General features: G+C 50.8%; 1 protein-coding gene across 1 annotated transcript in view; it reads right to left on the bottom strand.

Moving 5' to 3' along the window:
* Window positions 1-19,056, bottom strand: part of LOC104300449 (retinal-specific phospholipid-transporting ATPase ABCA4) — a 101,826-nt gene that overhangs the window by 1,767 nt on the left and 81,003 nt on the right. The window contains exons 24-35 of the mRNA XM_054164988.1: window positions 17,554-17,644; window positions 15,872-16,077; window positions 15,404-15,452; window positions 13,480-13,724; window positions 12,118-12,242; window positions 10,307-10,405; window positions 9,241-9,430; window positions 7,116-7,210; window positions 6,123-6,155; window positions 2,308-2,413; window positions 2,113-2,187; window positions 3-50 (exon numbers count right to left, since the gene is read on the bottom strand). Coding sequence (XP_054020963.1) covers window positions 3-50; window positions 2,113-2,187; window positions 2,308-2,413; window positions 6,123-6,155; window positions 7,116-7,210; window positions 9,241-9,430; window positions 10,307-10,405; window positions 12,118-12,242; window positions 13,480-13,724; window positions 15,404-15,452; window positions 15,872-16,077; window positions 17,554-17,644 — 1,362 coding nt within the window. The remainder of the gene's footprint in view (window positions 1-2; window positions 51-2,112; window positions 2,188-2,307; window positions 2,414-6,122; window positions 6,156-7,115; window positions 7,211-9,240; window positions 9,431-10,306; window positions 10,406-12,117; window positions 12,243-13,479; window positions 13,725-15,403; window positions 15,453-15,871; window positions 16,078-17,553; window positions 17,645-19,056) is intronic.

A 19,056-nucleotide genomic window follows, 5' to 3' on the forward strand; every position in this document is an offset into this window, starting at 1 on the left:
ACATTAAGGAAACTGACCATAGCATGCCAGCCTTTGTTGTTAAACCACACCTGAAAGAGTCACAAAGCACAGATTCATTCAAGAAGCTTTCACTAACAGTCCTCAGCCGCGGGAGAAAACTTGGCTGCCTTTTATCTACCGTGGTGGGCGCTGTGAGCAGGGAAGCATCCAGCACCAGCAGGTCACAGGTACAGCCCAGCAGGAGGAGCTCCCTGACTATGCTTTTAGAATAGAATAGAACAGAATAGAATAGAATAGACCAGACCAGGTTGGAAGAGACCTTCAAGATCATCACGTCCAACCCATCAACCAACCCAACACCACCTAATCAACTAAACCATGGCACCAAGCACCCCATCAAGTCTCCTCCTGAACACCTCCAATGATGGTGACTCCACCACCTCCCCAGGCAGCCCATTCCAATGGGCAATCACTCTCTCTGTATAGAACTTCTTCCTAACCTCCAGCCTAAACCTCCCCTGGTGCAGCTTGGGACTGTGTCCTCTTGTTCTGCTGCTGGCTGGCTGCCTGGGAGAAGAGACCAACCCCTGCCTGTCTACAACCTCCCCTCAGGTAGTTGTAGAGAGCAATAAGGTCACCCCCCTGAGTCTCCTTCTCTCCAGGCTAAGCAACCCCAGCTCCCTCAGCCTCTCCTCACAGGGCTGTGCTCCAAACCCCTCACCAACTTTGTTGCCCTTCTCTGGACACGCTCCAGCAAGTCAACCTCCTTCCTAAACTGAGGGGCCCAGAACTGGACACAGGACTCAAGGTGTGGCCTAACCAGTGCAGTGTACAGGGGCAGAATGACCTCCCTGCTCCTGCTGGCCACACTCTTCCTGATGCAGGCCAGGATGCCACTGGCCCTCCTGGCTGCCTGGGCACACTGCAGGCTCATGTTCAGCCTACCATCGACCAGTACCCCCAGGTCCCTCTCTGCCTGGCTGCTCTCCAGCCACTCTGACCCCAGCCTGTAGCACTGCCTGGGGTTGTTGTGGCCAATGTGCAGCCCCTGGCACTTGGATGTGTTCAGTCTCCTGCCCTTGGCCTCTGCCCATCTGTCCAGCCTGTTCAGGTCCCTCTGCAGAGCCTCTCCGCCCTCCAGCAGATCAACTCCTGCCCCCAGCTTGGTGTCATCTGCAAACATACTGATGATGGACTCAATGCCCTCATCCAGATCATCAATGAAGATGTTCAAGAGGATGGGGCCCAGCACTGATCCCTGGGGCACACCACTGGTGCCTGGCTGCCAGCTGGCTGTGGCACCATTCACCACCACTCTCTGGGCTTGGCCCTCCAGCCAGTTCCTAACCCAATGCAGTGTGCTCCCATCCAAGCCAGGGGCTGACAGCTTGGCCAGGAGTTTGCTGTGGGGAACGGTGTCAAAAGCCTTGCTGAGGTCCAGGTAGACCACATCCACAGCCTGCCCCACATCCACCAGGCAGTAAAAGGGTAGGACAGCCACTGTCAAAAGGCTTTCACAGAATACAGCAGAATGTGTCCTACTCTGAAGTGTTTAGACTATCAAGTACTAAGAACATGGTTAAAGAAAATCTCTGCATCCCAGATTATTTACAATCAATATAGCACTTCAGCTCTTCTTGCATCTGAGAAAGACACCATCAGTATCCCCACAATCTGAAGTATATGTCAAGTAAGACTGTTAGACTCCAAGGCTGGGGAGAGGCCTTGAGCACAGCCCTGTGAGGAGAGGCTGAGGGAGCTGGGGTTGCTTAGCCTGGAGAAGAGGAGGCTCAGGAGAGACCTCATTGCTGTCTATAACTAACTACCTGAAGGGAGGTTGTAGCCAGGTGGGGGTTGGTGTCTTCTCCCAGGTAGCCAGCACCAGAACAAGAGGACACAGTCTCAAGCTGTGCCAGGGGAGGTTTAGGCTGGAGGTGAGGAGAAAGTTCTTCCCAGAAAGAGTAATTGGCCACTGGGATGTGCTGCCCAGGGAGGTGGTGGAGTCCCCATCCCTGGAGGTGTTCAAGAGGGGACTGGATGTGGCACTTGGTGGCATGGTTTAGTTAGTCATGAGGTGTTGGGTGACAGGTTGGACTTGATGATCTCTGGGGTCTTTTCCCACCTTATTGATTCCCTGATTCTATGAAATACCTTAATATTATCTTCAGTTTCCATGTATTTCAGGAAATTAGACATTTCTTTAGCAGCAGCCAGTGAATTCTGTCCCTAAAATAAAAATGAAGAGGCTAAAGGGTAAAATCTGGTACTGCAGGTTTTCTGCTCTCTAATAACTCTGCAGAAAGAGGGGTGGGGGAGGTTCAAGAAAGAAAACAGAGTCTTACTTACCCCTGTAACATTCATCATCCGGCCAAGGTCACTTAAAAACCCAACCACTTGGTCTCCAGAAACATGAAGCACTGGGAGCCTCCCTCCTATAGAAATTCCTCCATACCTGACAAGGAGAACACCATCACTGGTCAGGCGTGCCCCAAACTGGGTACATCATGAAAGCACTGAAAAGGCACTCACCGGAACTTTCCTTCTGTGTTTCACACACCCAAGGGGTAACAATCTCCACTCTTTTCCTAACCAGTTGTAGGGATGGGATGGGATGGAATAGGATGGGATGGGATGGAATGGGATAGGATGGGATGGAATGGGATAGGATGGGATGGGATGGGATAGGATGGGATGGGATGGGATGGAATAGAATGGAATAGGATGGAATGGGATGGAATGGGACGGGATGGGATGGGATGGGATAGAATGGAATGGGATGGGATGGAATGGGACGGGATGGGATGGGATGGGATGGAATGGAATGGAATGGAATGGAATGGGATGGAATGGGATGGGATGGGATGGAATGGGATGGGATGGGATGGGATGGAATGGGATGGGATGGAATGGGATGGAATAGAATGGAATAGGATGGAATGGGATGGGATGGGATGGAATAGGATGGGATGGGATGGAATGGGATGGGATGGAATAGAATGGAATAGGATGGGATGGAATGGGACGGGATGGGATGGAATAGAATGGAATGGGATGGAATGGGATGGGATGGGATGGAATAGAATGGAATAGGATGGAATGGGATGGAATGGAATGGGATAGGATGGAATGGGACGGGATGGGATGGGATGGGATGGAATGGAATGGGATGGAATGGGATGGGATGGGATGGAATAGAATGGAATGGGATGGAATGGGATGGGATGGGATGGAATAGAATGGAATAGGATGGAATAGGATGGAATGGGATGGGATGGAATGGGATGGGATGGGATGGAATAGAATGGAATGGGATGGGATGGAATGGGACGGGATGGGATGGAATAGAATGGAATAGGATGGAATAGGATGGAATGGGATGGAATGGGATGGGATGGAATAGAATGGAATGGGATGGGATGGGATGGGATGGAATAGAATGGAATGGGATGGAATGGGATGGGATGGAATAGAATGGGATGGGATGGAATGGGACGGGATGGGATGGGATGGAATGGAATGGGATGGGATGGGATGGGATGGAATAGAATGGAATGGGACGGGATGGGATGGAATAGAATGGAATGGGATGGAATGGAATGGGATGGGATGGAATAGAATGGAATGGGATGGGATGGGATGGGATGGGACGGGACGGGATGGGATGGGATGGAATAGAATGCGATGGGATGGGATGGAATAGAATGGAATGGGATGGGATGGGATGGAATGGAATGGGATGGAATGGGATAGGATGGGATGGGATGGAATAGAATGGGATGGGATGGGATGGAATAGAATGGAATGGGATGGGATGGGATAGAATGGGATGGGATGGGATGGGATGGGATGGGATGGGATGGGATAGAATGGGATGGGATGGGATGGGATGGGATGGGATGGGATGGGATGGGACGGGATGGGATGGAATAGAATGGGATGGGATGGAATGGGATGGAATAGAATGGAATGGGATGGGATGGAATGGAATGGGATGGAATGGGATGGGATGGGATGGGATGGAATGGGATGGGATGGGATGGGATGGGATGGGATGGGACGGGACGGGACGGGATGGGATAGAATGGAATGGGATGGGATAGAATGGAATGGGATGGGATGGAATGGGATGGAATGGGATGGGATGGGATGGGATAGAATGGAATGGGATGGGATGGGATGGGATGGAATGGGATGGGATGGGATGGGATGGAATGGGATGGGATGGAATGGGATGGGATGGGATGGGATGGGATGGGATGGGATGGGATGGGATGGGACGGGATGGGATGGGATGGAATAGAATGGGATGGAATGGAATGGGATGGGATGGAATGGAATGGAATGGGATGGAATAGAATGGAATGGGATGGGATGGAATGGGATGGAATGGGATGGGATGGAATGGGATGGGATGGGATAGAATGGGATGGGATGGGATGGAATAGACCAGACCAGGTTGGAAGAGACCTTCAAATCATCATGTCCAACCTATCAGCCAACACCACCTAATCAACTCAACCATGGCAACCAAGCACCCCATCCAGTCTCCTCCCGAACACCTCCAGTGATGGTGACTCCACCACCTCCCTGGGCAGCCCATTCCAATGGGCAATCACTCTCTCTGTGAAGAATTTCTTCCTAACACCCAGGCTGAACCTCCCCTGGCACAGCCTGGGACTGTGTCCTCTTGTTCTGGTGCTTAGTCACTCTTTGTAGGGTTTAACAGTCATAGAATTTCTACCAGGTTTGGAGGGGTTGAATGCCAGGAACCTGAGAAAATCATTACTTAGGTAGAAGACTTGGAGAAAAAAGTTAATTCTACAGGGGAAAAAAACAAACCCAAACCTCCAAATTAAGGTAACTGAGGTGTAATTGTTTGGACAGCATGGAGCTCAGTTGAAATTTCAGTTGCCCCAAAAAGGAGCAGATATTCACCAGTGCTGGTGGCAGCCAAGACTCCACAACATTAAACACTACTGCATGAGATGAACCAAAGTCTGATCCCACAGAAAGTAATGCTTGTGCATGAACAAACAGCTGGTCCATGAAAGAAGGCACTCATCTAGCTCTTGCCTTAGAGGTGAATTCCTGCTGCTGCTGAAACACTAAAGCAGTTTGCTCTTCAGGCTAACCAGTCATCCTCCTGGGGGCTGGTCTCTCTCCCAGGCTCTTCAGTCATCCAGCCTGGGATGACTCTGGGATGACTCCTGTCTCTTCTCCCAGGCAGCCAGCACCAGAACAAGAGGACACAGTCTCAAGCTGCAGCAGGGGAAGTTTAGGCTGGAGGTGAGGAGAAAGTTCTTCCCAGAGAGAGTTGTTAGCCCTTGGAATGTGCTGCCCAGGGAGGTGGTGGAGTCACCATCCCTGGAGGTGTTTAGGAAGAGACTGGATGGGGTGCTTGGTGCCATGGTTTAGTTGATTAGATGGTGTTGGGTGATAGGTTGGACTTGATGATCTCAAAGTTCTTTTCCAACCTGGTTGATCCGATCCTATCCTATCCTATCCTATCCTATCCTATCCTATCCTATCCTATCCTACTATCCTATCCTACCCTATCCTATCCCATCCCATCCCATCCTATCCTACCCTATCCTAATTCTTTTCTCCTAAGCTACAGTGTAGACATCACCCTGGGGCCAAGGGATGCCTCTGCAGAAGAGTGGAGCGCTGGTGGAATCTGTTCCTTAACTCCTGCACATGTTCAGAGCAGGGGTGAGGAGCTGTGGCTCTTGTTTCTGTATTGGAACAGGCTGCTGTCTAGTTTTCACCTTACCCTGCTCCTCTTTTCAGAGGGGGGAGGGGGTGGGGGGGTCATATTTGCTTTGCAGGAGTTGTATCAGAGCACTGTGGCATTGCAGTGCAGCACTGTTTGTAACTTTCCATCCCTCAGGTCCTGTTAGTCTGACTCTTGTGGATAACAAAACTGTGCTGGCTCCTTTGTGTGCCTCTGGCCTTGATCCTTGTGGGAGTAGTCCAAACAAACACAACCCCTAGTCTTCATGAGATTCCCCCAGCCCGTTTCCAGCTGAAGACACCTCTTTGTTTCACACCATCTGCCACAATTCCTCTTGCCCTTTCAGAGCAGCATCGCCAGGCTCCCAGGCTGAACAGAAATTCATTGTTCTGTATTTGCCAGCATAATCTGTGAACTGGTGTCTTACCTCTGCTCATTCACCCAGTATTTGCTCTTCAAGCTGAAAGAGACAAAGAGAATCCTGTCTTTCACTGCAGTGAGCCAAAGCCAGTGCTACTGCCAAGCTTAAATGGGAACAGGTGAATTCCTCTGCTTTTCTTTGGCTTGCTTGGGGTTTTGGTGGCTTTTCTTGCTGCTGTCTCTTGGTTTGGTTTGTTTATTTGTTTGGGGGTTGGGTTTGCTGCTGGTGAGCTTTTGCCTTTGATTTGCTTTCCTTGTTTTTTGCTGCTGCTGTTGGGACTTTTGGTCCTTCTGCAGGAAATCCTGCAGTGTCTTCTGGGGGTTTTGTTTCCTTATGGTTTCTGCTGGCACCATTCATCCCCAGCACGTACAGATAGGCGAGATTACTGAAGTGGCACCCACTGCTGTCCTAGGGACTGGGTTTTAAGAGATATCTCTAAAATTATGGGGCTGTGTCAGAGGCAGCCAGCACATAGCTAATGGACCAGGAATTTCAAGCACTCTGCTGTGAATTGAAAAGGTAGCAAGCAGAAACCGATGGGCCAGGGACGCTGCACAGCTAACTACCACGCACAGCACTTGGGCCAGCTAAGGAGCCCTCGGCAGGAGGGATGTATCTGTGCAGCGTTGTCCTTTGGCTCTTCAGCACTTCTGGGAAGCAAGTGACCATTAGCTGGGGCAGATGGTCAGGCTGGGCTGGCTGCAGCTCCTCTGGAACACAAACTCAGCAGGTGAGGCACCAGTTTGCTCACCTCTGACCATTAACGCTGGAAGTCAGCTCTGCCTATGAAGGAGTGCCTGGTCCATACAACTAGGTGCAATTAAGGCAATTTAACTCCTCTAAAATCAGCACCTCCTCCTTTTCCATCCTGACTGTGGATATGCTGCTCAAGTCTGCACACAACAGCCCCACAATTCAGCTGCTACGGAGTGGTTCAGTGAGCATTTCAGGGCCAGGGACACAACCCTGCAGGTGAGCCACAGAGAGATTTGTCCTCACCTCCCTTTTATCAGCTTGGAATATGTTTTCACCAGAAAATCTGAAATGTTTCTGTGGGTCAGATCTTGAAGGATTTCTGTGCTTTGCTGCACCCTCTGCAAAGGAAAGAACACCTCATCAGTCCCAGGAAGCTCCGCAGCCACAACAGAGCCAGCAAAAGCAGCGTGGCTCAGCTCCACAGGCTCCCTGGAAGGAAAGGGGGCCGTTTGCTTTCTGCCCCAAAGAGCCTTGCTTCACTAAGATTTCAGGAGGAGAAGCCTGTGACACCTTGCCATAACGCAGCTGTGCTTGGTCTCCCCCTCAAGCTTTGCCCAAGTGATTTGCCAAGGCCGGTGTTGGTGCCCCAGGACTTTTCCTCACTGTGAAAGAGGAAAGCTTTTCCCATAAGTTGAGGTCCCCCTGGAGACAAGGGAGTTTTAGCAACCAGCACCAGAACAAGAGGACACAGTCTCAAGCTGTGCCAGGGGAAGTTTAGGCTGGAGGTGAGGAGAAAGTTCTTCCCAGAGAGAGTTGGGATGTGCTGCCCTGAGAGGTGGTGGAGTCCCCATCCCTGGAGGTGTCCAAGAGGGGACTGGACGTGGCACTTGGTGCCAGGGTGTAGTTGGTCATGAGGTGTTGGGTGACAGGTTGGACTTGATGATCTCTGGGGTCTTTTCCAACCTTGTTGATTCTATGGTGTAAAAATGACCATGATGAGTTCACCAGCACGTTAGATAATGTGATTGAAAACTTGTCATGGGGGCTTTGTGTGGGTAGTGGGGTTGAGGGGGTTAGGAGGAGGGGGGGGTGTTTGTTTTGTAGCAAAAATTATGCCTGCATGACTTCTGCAGCTACAGCTTGCTGTGAAATGCAAGGCCTGGGCCTTGCTGAGTTTATGTCAAGGCAGATTATGCTCCAAAAGGTTCCTCAGCTTTTCCACAGGGCAAAGTCTAGCAACTCTAGCAATGACCTAGAAAGGAAGTCCAATCAACTTGGCAGAGGTTTCTCCCTCTGTCCAGGGAGAGGCAGTGCTGGATGGCACAGAAGATGGATTATGGATGCCCAGCTGACCCTAGGCAACACGCAGGAAGACTGGCAGCATCCTGGCAGCATCCTCACAGGGGTTTCATTACACAGCCTGTCAATGCTCAGGCACCCCTCACAATCCTTGACACACTCTTGCTTTCCTGGAGACTCCCATGGGAGCTGCACCTTTCTGACAAGTTGCACAAAATAATCACACCCCTGCAAATTTACCAGGAGGACATTATGGCAAACACCTTGCTCTTAAAGGGCTAGAATCCCCACAGGCACAGGAGAAACCCCCAAACCTTGCATCCTACTGGGATTTAAAGTTTTAGAAGGAATTTCCCTCTCAAATACACCAACATGCACTTAGAAAAACTCAGCTTTGGCTGCCTGTTGGGCAGGGATTACTGGGATGCCAATGGCATCCTGGCCTGCATCAGGAACAGTGTGGCCAGCAGGAGCAGGGAGGTCATTGTGCCCTGTGCTCAGCCCTGGTTAGGCCACACCTTGAGTCCTGTGTCCAGTTCTGGGCTCCTCAGTTTAAGGAGGACATTGAGACACTTGAAGGTGTCCAGAGAAGGGCAATGAGACTGGGGAGAGGTCTTTCCCCCTCCCTTTCTTTCTCTCCCTCTCCCTCTCCCTCCTCCCCTCTCTCCCTCTCCCTCCTCCCCTCTCTCCCTCTCCCTCCTCCCCTCTCTCCCTCCTCCCCTCTCCCCCTCCTCCCCCTCTCTCTCCCCCTCCTTCCCCTCTCTCTCCCCCTCCTCCCCCACTCTCTCCCCCTCCCCCTCTCTCTCCCCCTCCTCCCCCCTCTCTCCCTCCTCCCCCCTCTCTGTCTTCCTCCCTTTCTTTCCCTCCCTCCTCCCCTCTCTCTCTCCCTCTCCTCCCCTCTCTCTCTCCCTCTCCTTCCCTCTCTCCCTTTCCCTCTCCTCCCCCCTCTCTCTCTCCTCCCCCCTCTCTCTCTCCTCTCTCTCCTTCCTCTCCCCTCTCCCCCTCTCCTCCCCTTCCTCTTCTTTAAAGCAAGTCACTCTTTTAGGTAGCACTGGTCTTTGACAGGGGGAAAAAAATCCCAACAGAAAGACTGTTAAAGTTTTCTGTATTTCTGACGGGAGGATACAACCTGTGGTGGTGGGAGGCCTCCTGCCCCTGCTGGGCATTCTGGCAGCATCCTGAGTTTCTTGTGAGAGCTGCACTGGCAGGGAGGTGAAGGGTTCTCAGGGCTCCACGTTTGGCTCAGCAGGAGGCTGCTTAGGTCAGGAGGAACAGCAGGTGTGCTCCAGGCAGTTGTCACGTTACTGCATGGGTAGCCCCTGTGCAGAGGAACAGACTCCTTCAGCTCATGGGAGCTCACACCCCCACAACATCACAAGTTAAACATTGTGCTCTCAGCTCTTATCCTGTGAGTTGTGGGTAACTAGAATACCTTAAAGTACTTGGCAAATGTAAACAAATAGACTCTCTCCACACATGGCTGCCAGGTTTACTGTCTTCAGCTTGCAGGTGGAACACTGAAGGGACAAGGAGATGGCCTGAGACACATTAATACACACAGAGTCTGCAGGGGGCACATCTCCTTGTGAAGAAGCTATCCTCTTCCTTGCTCATGCACTATCTTTTCTCTAGTTATTAATGTCTCTTCTTTGCTCCTGCTGTACCAGGCAGAGGAGGTGAAGAGCAAGGGAAAGGAGAGGGCAGCCAGAAGAATCCAGCTGCTGGATGCCATGGCCTGGGAGAGAGGCAGGAGGAAAGGAACAGATGCAAAGCATAGCATGCCAGTGACAAATTCCTCCAAAGCGGGACTCACAGGCAGGGTAAGTGGGTAGAACAACGTCAAATCAGAGCTCTACTAATGTTGGCCTTACTTCAGAGTGAGGAGTGAGAGGGCCACTTCTGGTGGCCTTCTATGACAGGGTCACAACATCAACAGATGAAAGCCAAGCAACTGAGGTCATTGACCTGGACCTGAGCAAAGCCTTTGACACCGTCCTGCATCCTGAGGCGTTGGGTGGCAGGTTGGCCTCGACGGTCGCTGAGGCCTTTTCCAACCTGGCTGATTCTGTTGCTGCCAACATTATGCCTGAGGCACTTGCTCCAGTGAGAAGTGAGTCCAGCTCGCTCCTGTTTGACTGCTCAAGTGGAGCAGTGCTGCTAGAATGCCATTGCAGGCAGAGCAGGCAGCGACTTACGGCAGAGGCTGCTCCTTCATGCAGCGATTCCCAAACCCGGGTTTGTTCAAGAGAGCGTCGGTGAGGGAGACCGTGCGCTCGGCGCCAGGGTGCTCGTTGCTGAGGGAACAAGAGAAGGCTTTCACTGAACTTTTTACTCTTTTTTTCCCCCTTCAGAATATTGTACTGGGACACACAGAGCACCTGGTGAAGGGCAGCCATGGGGGAGAACCAACTGCCCCCTCCGACTACTGCTCGTTCAGTGACTTCATTTGTGTGACAGCCCAGAACCTTCCACGACGGTTAACAGCCTAAAGCAATGGTTCTGCCCAGGTGGCCAAGAAGGCAAATGGTATCCTGGCCTGCATCAGGAAGAGTGTGGCCAGCAGGAGCAGGGAGGTCATTCTGCCCTGTACTCAGCATTGGTTAGGCCACACCTCGAGTCCTGTGTCCAGTTCTGGGCCCCTCAGTTTAGGAAGGAGGTTGAGTTGCTGGAAGGTGTCCAGAGAAGAGCAAGAAAGCTGGGGAGGGGTCTGGAGCACAGCCCTGTGAGGAGAGGCTGAGGGAGCTGGGGTTGCTTAGCCTGGAGAAGAGGAGGCTCAGGGCAGACCTTATTGCTGTCTACAATTCCCTGGAGGGAGGTTGTAGCCAGGTGGGGGTTGGTGTCTTTTCCTGGGTGGCCAGTACCAGAAGAAGAGGACACAGCCTCAAGCTGTGCCAGGGGAGGTTTAGGCTGGATGTTAGGAAGAAGTTCTTCATATAAAGAGTGATTTGCCATTGGAATGTGCTGCCCAGGGAGGTGGTGGAGTCACCATCACTGGAGGTGTTTAGGAAGAGACTGGATGGGGTGCTTGGTGCTGTGGTTTAGTTGATTAGATAGTGTTGGATGATAGGTTCGACTCAATGATCTCAAAGGTCTCCTCCAACCTGGTTAATTCTATTCTATTCTATTCTATTCTATTCTATTCTATTCTATTCTATTCTATTCTATTCTATTCTATTCTATTCTATCCTATCCTATCCTATCCTACTCTACTCTACTCTACTCTACTCTACTCTATTCTTAGAACCTGAGTCTCTGCTTTCATCTTTTTTACTGTGATTTTGCCCAAATACTGTACTGCCTATCACAGAATCACCAAGGTTGGAAGAGACCTCAAAGATCATCAAGTCCAATCTGTCACCCAACACCTCATGACCAACTGCACCCTGGCACCAAGTGCCACATCCAATCCCCTCTTGAGCACTTCCAGGGATGGTGACTCCACCACCTCCCTGGGCAGCACATCCCAAGGGCTAACAACTCTCTCTGGGGAGAACTTTCTCCTCACCTCCAGCCTACACTTCCCCTGGCACAGCTTGAGACTGTGTCCTCTCCCAAGGAATCAAGCACCCTTCAGCAGGCAGAGATTCTCCCTGGGCTCTAAACACAGGAGCCATTTAATGACATATCAGAAACTGGTTTCTTACTGTCCTGGGTCTCCTGTTAGGCAGAAGCTGCAACTTTACAAGTGTTTGGGCCATGAATTCAGATAAGAGGAGGTACAAAAGATGGGAAGATAGTTGAAGTTGATAGCTGATTGGTTAGAGGTGGCAGCAGCTGTATTCTCCACTTGCAGCAGTTTCATGCTAGGTTAAATCTGATGGATCTACTTTGTTGTTTTGCTTTGGTTTGGGGATTTTTGGGGGGGGGGTGTGGGGTTTTTTTTCCCTTCTTTTCACCCCAGAGGAGTTAATCCTTTTTCATACTACACAGAGCATGATAAACCCAGTGCCAGAAGATCCTGCCAGGGAAAAGAGGCTGGATATGTGACAGATGTGGTTCCTCTTACCTGAAGAAAGTAAACTGCTGTCCATAGATCCAGGGGTGCAAGCTTAAGGCAGGATACTCTCCAAATGGAGGAATAATGACTGTAATTATTAAAGACAGCAACACAAAACTAGCAGGGAGAACAATCTGCAGGGAACATGAAAACATCACTCTTGGTTATTAAAGGTATGTCATAGAGGGACACTGTACACACCTCAAAAAGAAAAGTTATAGAGAGAGATACATATCTAAAGCAAGGAGGGACAGCAGGAGCACACAGAGCAGAGCTGCTTTAGCTCCTGAACACTAACAATTGAATTTCCAGTGCTCGATTGCACAGATGGGCAGAGTCCAACAGGATGGCATTCAACAAGTCCAAGTGCGTGGGGCTGCACTTTGGCCACAACAACCCCATGCAGAGCTACAGGCTGGGGTCAGAGTGGCTGGAGAGCTCCCAAACAGAGAGGGACCTGGGGGTGCTGATTGACAGCCACCTAAACATGAGCCAGCAGTGTGCCCAGGTGGCCAAGAGGGCCAATGGCATCCTGGCCTGCATCAGGAAGAGTGTGGCCAGCAGGAGCAGGGAGGTCATTGTGCCCCTGGACTCTGCATTGGTTAGGCCACACCTTGAGTCCTGTGTCCAGTTCTGGGTCCCCCACTTTAAGAAGGACATCGAGACACTTGAAGGTGTCCAGAGAAGGGCAACAAGGCTGGGGAGAGGCCTTGAGCACAGCCCTGTGAGGAGAGGCTGAGGGAGCTGGGGTTGCTTAGCCTGGAGAAGAGGAGGCTCAGGGGTGACCTCATTGCTCTCTACAACAACCTGAAAGGAGGTTGTAGCCAGGAGGGGGTTGGTCTCTTCTCCCTGACAACCAGCACCAGAACAAGAAGACACAGTCTCAAGCTGTGCCAGGGGAAGTTTAGGCTGGAGGTAAGGAGAAAGTTCTTCACTGATAGAGTTGTTAGCCATTGGAATGTGCTGCCCAGGGAGGTGGTGGAGTCACCGTCCCTGAAGGTGTTCAAGAAGGGCTTGGATGTGGCACTTGGTGCCATGGTTTAGTCATGAGGTCTGTGGAGACAGGTTGGACTTGAGGTCTCTTCCAATCTTAGTGATACTGTGACACTGTGTTTGTCACAGGACTGTATTAGGTTAAGAACTCAAGGCTGGACTGGTAGTGATCGAGCCATGAGCTCGGTGTGGGTGAGGTGACAGGCTCTAGACAGGGAGAAACACAATCAAAGACAGCAGAGCTGGAATCATGACTGCAGCAGACAGGGACACTGTTACTCATTTGCAGCACCTCTCTTGCTCTCCCCAGACACAATTGGGAAAAGACAGTGGCTGAGAGCGCAGGAAAGGGTCAAGAAAACCAAAGTCAGTTGATACCTGGGCTAGGAAGTCCTTGTGGCTCCGGGAGGCGTGGTGGAACCGTTTAATGAGCAGTGCTTTGATCTGCTGATGTACAAGCTCAAACCCTTTATACTGTCCAGACCCTTTGCCTCCATTTTGATCTCCTGCTGTACCTGCTGGCATCTGGGACATGTCATTGGCTCTCGGCTTTGTGTTTTGTTCAGCTGGCTGGTTCTCAGCAGAGGTTTTGCCAGGAGTAGAGCCATTTTCTTGAGTGTCTCCTAGATTAAGATGAAAGGAGGCAGAGAAGACACTTTATCCTTCATATACATGGAGGCAGCATAAGCATTTCAATGAGCTCCAGGTTTCACCAACTGCATCCATCCCATCGCTAGATTGCTTTCATTGCAGCCGCTGTACTGCGGCTGTGCCTGGCGGGAGCACTGCTGTTACTCCTCAGGGTGTTCATCTTGGCAGGAAGTTAAATCTTGTGTGTAGTTCAGGGACTAATGGTCAGCAAAGTACTTTTTACAAAACTACTAGAACCATTGACATCTGTGGGCTTGGCACAGGTCTTTTCCAACCTGACTGATTCTATAGTAGTCATGAGGTCTTGGGTGACAGCTTGGACTTGATGATCCTTGAGGTCTTTCCCAACCTTGTTACATAGAATATACATGGAATAAACCAGGTTGGAAGAGACCTTCAAGATCATTGTGTCCAACCCATCAACCAATCCAACACCACCTAAAAAACTAACCCACGGCACCAAGCACCCCATCAAGTCTTCTCCTGAACACCTCCAGTGATGGCAACTCCATCACCTCCCCAGGCAGTCCATTCCAATGGGCAATCACTCTCTCTGTATAGAACTTCTTCCTAACATCTAGCCTGAACCTCCCCTGGTGCAGCCTGAGACTGTGTCCTCTTGTTCTGGTACTGGCTGCCTGGGAGAAGAGACCAACATCCATCTGTCTACAACCTCCCTTCAGGTAGTTGTAGAGAGTAATAAGGTCACCCCTGAGCCTCCTCTTCTCCAGGCTAAGCAACCCCAGCTCCCTCAGCCTCTCCTCACAGGGCTGTGCTCCAAACCCCTCACCAACTTTGTTGCCCTTCTCTGGACTCGTTCCAGCAAGTCAACCTCCTTCCTAAACTGAGGGGCCCAGAACTGGACACAGGACTCAAGGTGTGGCCTAACCAGTGCAGTGTACAGGGGCAGAATGACCTCCCTGCTCCTGCTGGCCACACTCTTCCTGATGCAGGCCAGGATGCCATTGGCCCTCTTAGCTGCCTGGGCACACTGCAGGCTCATGTTCAGTCTACCGTCAACCAGCACCCCCAGCTCCCTCTCAGCCTGGCTGCTCTCCAGCCACTCTGACCCCAGCCTGTAGCACTGCATGGGGTTGTTGTGGCCAATGTGCAGAACCTGGCACTTGGATGTGTTCAATCTCCTGCCCTTGGCCTCTGCCCATCTGCCCAGCCTGTCGAGGTCCCTCTGCAGAGCCTCTCTACCCTCCAGCAGATCAACTCCTGCCCCCAGCTTGGTGTCGTCAGCAAATTTACTGATGATGGACTCAATGCCCTCGTCCAGATCATCAATAAAGATGTTAAAGAGCATGGGGCCCAGCACTGATCCCTGGGGCACACCACTGGTGCCTGGCTGCCAGCTGGCTGTGGCACCATTCACCACCACTCCCTGGGCTCGGCCCTCCAGCCAGTTCCTAACCCATCGCAGTGTTGACTCTATGACACTGCACTTTCATTTAGTTGGCTAACAACCTCATCCAATTCAAGCATAAGTCATCTTGCTAGGCTCTAAAAGTAGATATTTGCTGACCACATTCATTTTGTCCAGAACACCACACCATGCAAAAAGTTCTGAGGGTCTTCTTCACTTGATATTCAGCATACAGAACAGTCCCCAGAAAAGTTTAGCAAATGCTGGCTTGTGGATCTGTACCTGCTCCTTGAGTCCCAGGGTCAGCTTCTGCTGTGACTCTTAGGAAAACCTGCCACAGACAAATACATGCCCCAGTTAGGAACAGAACAGGGACAGTAACCTGACCTCTGGAACACTACACACCATCCTTTACTGGAACAGAAAGCACATTAGATGTCATCCCTGCTCACTAAACAGCCTCTTAAGAAATAGCTCAGAAAACAAAGGAACAAACTAAGGTACACCAAGGGGGACAGATTTTGGGCTCCACAATGCTCCATAATCTTAACATGAAGTAAGGCCTGGATCCTTTCTCCACACCCCTCCCAAAGACCTTCTGAGTGTGGCACAGCACGTATGACTATGTTTTGAAGGGGGGATGTTAGGAAGTAGTAAGATTACATGCTCAAGAACAGGAACGACCTCAGGAGGCATTCTGGGGGCTCATTGTAGGGTCAGCAGGTATTTTAGTCTATCTTCAAGTGTTACCTCTTCAAGTGGTGTGTCTGAAACTCCAAAACTGCTGAGCCCCAGGTCATCCAGCGTCTCCTCCAGCTCTCTGAAGAGACTGGCGTAAGAGCGTTGCTTGAAGTGCTTGTTGGGCAAAAGGTAAACCAGCTCCTGGCCAATGCTTTCAATTAACTTTGCTTCTGGAATATGATGATGAATGACTTCTGCCAGCTCGTTCAGATCTCCTGTGAAGAGTCAAAACAGTGCCCAAAGAATGAATGTTAAGCAAGCATGACTTCCAGAGCTGCTGTTTGCACTGTGCAAAAGGGGGCTGCTCAGTTACAGAACTCACAGATGGCTCAGTGTGATGGGTTGATGCCCATCCTGGAAGCAGGGGGGGAGGGCTTGCAAGAGCATTGCCTTCCCTGCAGGGCATTTTCCCCCTGGGAACTAGTTAATCTGTTCCACTGCCCCTCCCCTGTCCAGCAAGGGTATAAAGAGGAGGAAACTGCAGCCATTAGCTCTTGGGGCCCTGCCTTGGCTTGGATGAGGACTGCTGCTGGCTCCCTGCTTCTCGGACACATGGTCAGGCCTGATCCTTCCCCCTGCTGCCTCTGCACCTCTTCAGAGAGAGACTGGTTTTGTATTCTTCTTTGTCCCCCTCCCACCCATCCTTGTTCCTTGCCCTTGTGAACCTTATCTGTTATTGTTATATATATATATATATATAAAAGAAAACTCTTTACCTCTCTACTTCCAAGCCAACTCCAAGTTATTTCTTGGTGGATTTTCTCCTTCCCTTTTTTCCCCCCTCTCTGTTGGGAGGGAGAAGGGGAGAGTGGGGAGAGGGATTCTCAGCCTTGCCCCCATCTGAGCTCTTAAGTCCCAGTTAAGGCTCTAAACCACTACACTCAGATAGTTCTGTACTAGACTGGGCTCTGTTGCTAGCTGTGCTTTGGAACCACGTAGCAGGAAACTGCTTCAGGGCTGTTGAGGAAGCACAACAAAATCTTCTGGAGGTGCCTACTGAAGTCCTTTCATGTAGAAAAGCCAAAATGACTTTTTCTGAGAAGGGCAAAGGTTCCTTTTGCTCTAGATGTGCTTCAGTTTTCATTAATGAATTCCACATTTGGGTGCAGGAGTAGAATAGTATAGAGTAGGGTAGAATAGAATAGGGTAGAATAGAATAGAATAGGGTAGAATAGAGTAGAGCAGGGTAGAATAGAGTAGAGTAGGGTAGAATAGAGTAGGGTAGAATAGAGTAGAGTAGGGTAGAATAGAGTAGGGTAGAATAGAGTAGAGTAGAATAGAATACAATAGAGTAGGGTAGAGTAGAGTAGGGTAGGGTAGAGTAGGGTAGGGTAGGGTAGGGTAGGGTAGGGTAGGGTAGGGTAACTCAGGTTGGAAAAGACCCTAGAGATCATCAAGTCTAACCTATCACCCAATAGAAGCAGTGGTAGTAGAGTTCAGAACTCAGTCTACACTTAAGCACACAAACTTCCAGTTCATCATCTGTGCCCAAGACCAAATATACATCAAAAAGGAGCAATGGTAAAAAGAGCCACGAAGAAACCTTACCGATCCATGTCAAAATACACTAGAGAAGCTAGATACAGGTACTGAAGAAGTGGGCCTGAGTGGCATTGATCTGTGAGATGAGATTTGTAAGCATCACAGGGACAAAGCTATGTGCCGGAATGCTGACCCCTCCCACTTCTTACCATCCAGTTCCTGCTCTGGAGCTGCTGCTTTGTCCCTCTGTGCACAGCTGGAGCAGGAGCAGGAGCACTGGGATCCACAGCTACAAAGTGACTAGAAGGACAAAAAAGAAGAGATACCAAGATGAGAGTGTTTCAGGTACATGCGAGCCAGAAAAGTGGGAGTCAGGGGAAAACATCCTACCTGGATCATCTTGAATGTATTTCACTGAACTGGATTGGATTAAGGACTGGATTAAGCAATGCAGAAAACACCAATCCACCTGCACCAATGTAATGGGTTGGGGCAGGTCCCCTCCCCACCACAGGCAGAAATAACGACTCAGACAAACGGATTGCAAAAGTGATGAAAGTTTAAATAGAAAGCAGTGAATGTTACAGAAAACCCAAAGCGCAGTGACAAAGAAAGATCCCATCCCCACCTGAGGGTGCATGCAAAACCCCCAGGGCTCCTTCTTCCCCCTCCCTCTGCTGGGCTAGTCTCAGCTGGCCAGGCCTGAGACTGCCCATCCCCCTGTGGCCTTGGGCCCAATCAGGCCCATGGCCGGGAGATCTCTCCCCCAGTTACCAAGTCTCGGAGAGGGAAGGAAAGAGGAAGTGCCAGACTCCGCACTGGATCTTATAGTGGTGCAAAGAATTATGGTAGGAAATACACAATTTCCTGTGTCCATCCCTCTGGGCTGGACTTCTGGACACAGGAAGTGAATGCACCAGGGGGGCACCCAACTCAAACTACAACAACCAAGCACCTGTCACTTCCACCTGCACCAAGCACCTGTCACTTCCAAACTGCACGCAAAATAACCCCAGATATGCTACCAGCGTTGGCTAAGAGGATGCAAATCATGTTGCCAGCAAGACTGGAAGCACCACCAACAGCAGAAGAGTCCAAATCCTCACTTCCCAAGCAAGGCTGGTTTAGCTATGGATGAGTCCAGACTCTGCTGGCACTTCAGCTAGTTACCAGACTAGGCCTACAAGAAGTGTACTGCAAAAACAAGTATCAGAAAGCCCAGCATATGGACAAAGGGAGCTGCATTGGTAAGGCTTACAGTCTCACAGTATCACTAAGGTTGGAAGAGACCTCGAGGATCACCAAGTCCAACCTGTCTTCACAGACCTCAGGACTAGACCATGGCACCAAGTGCCACATCCAATCCCCTCTTGAACCCCTCCAGGGATGGGGACTCCACCACCTCCCTGGGCAGCACATCCCAATGACGAATAACTCTCTCAGTGAAGAACTTTCTCCTCACCTCGAGTCTAAACCTCTCCTGGCACAGCTTGAGACTGTGTCCTCTTGTTCTGGTGCCTGGGAGGTTGCCTGGGAGAAGAGACCAACCCCTTCCTGGTTACAGCCACCTTTCAGGTAGTTGTAGAGGGCAATAAGGTCACCCATGAGCCTCCTCTTCTCCGGGCTAAGCAACCCCAGCTCCCTCAGCCTCTCCTCACAGGGCTGTGCTCAAGGCCTCTCCCCAGCCTCGTTGCCCTTCTCTGGACACCTTC

Source organism: Dryobates pubescens, chromosome 11 (genome assembly GCF_014839835.1).
Source record: "Dryobates pubescens isolate bDryPub1 chromosome 11, bDryPub1.pri, whole genome shotgun sequence".
Taxonomy (NCBI): Eukaryota; Metazoa; Chordata; class Aves; order Piciformes; family Picidae; genus Dryobates; species Dryobates pubescens.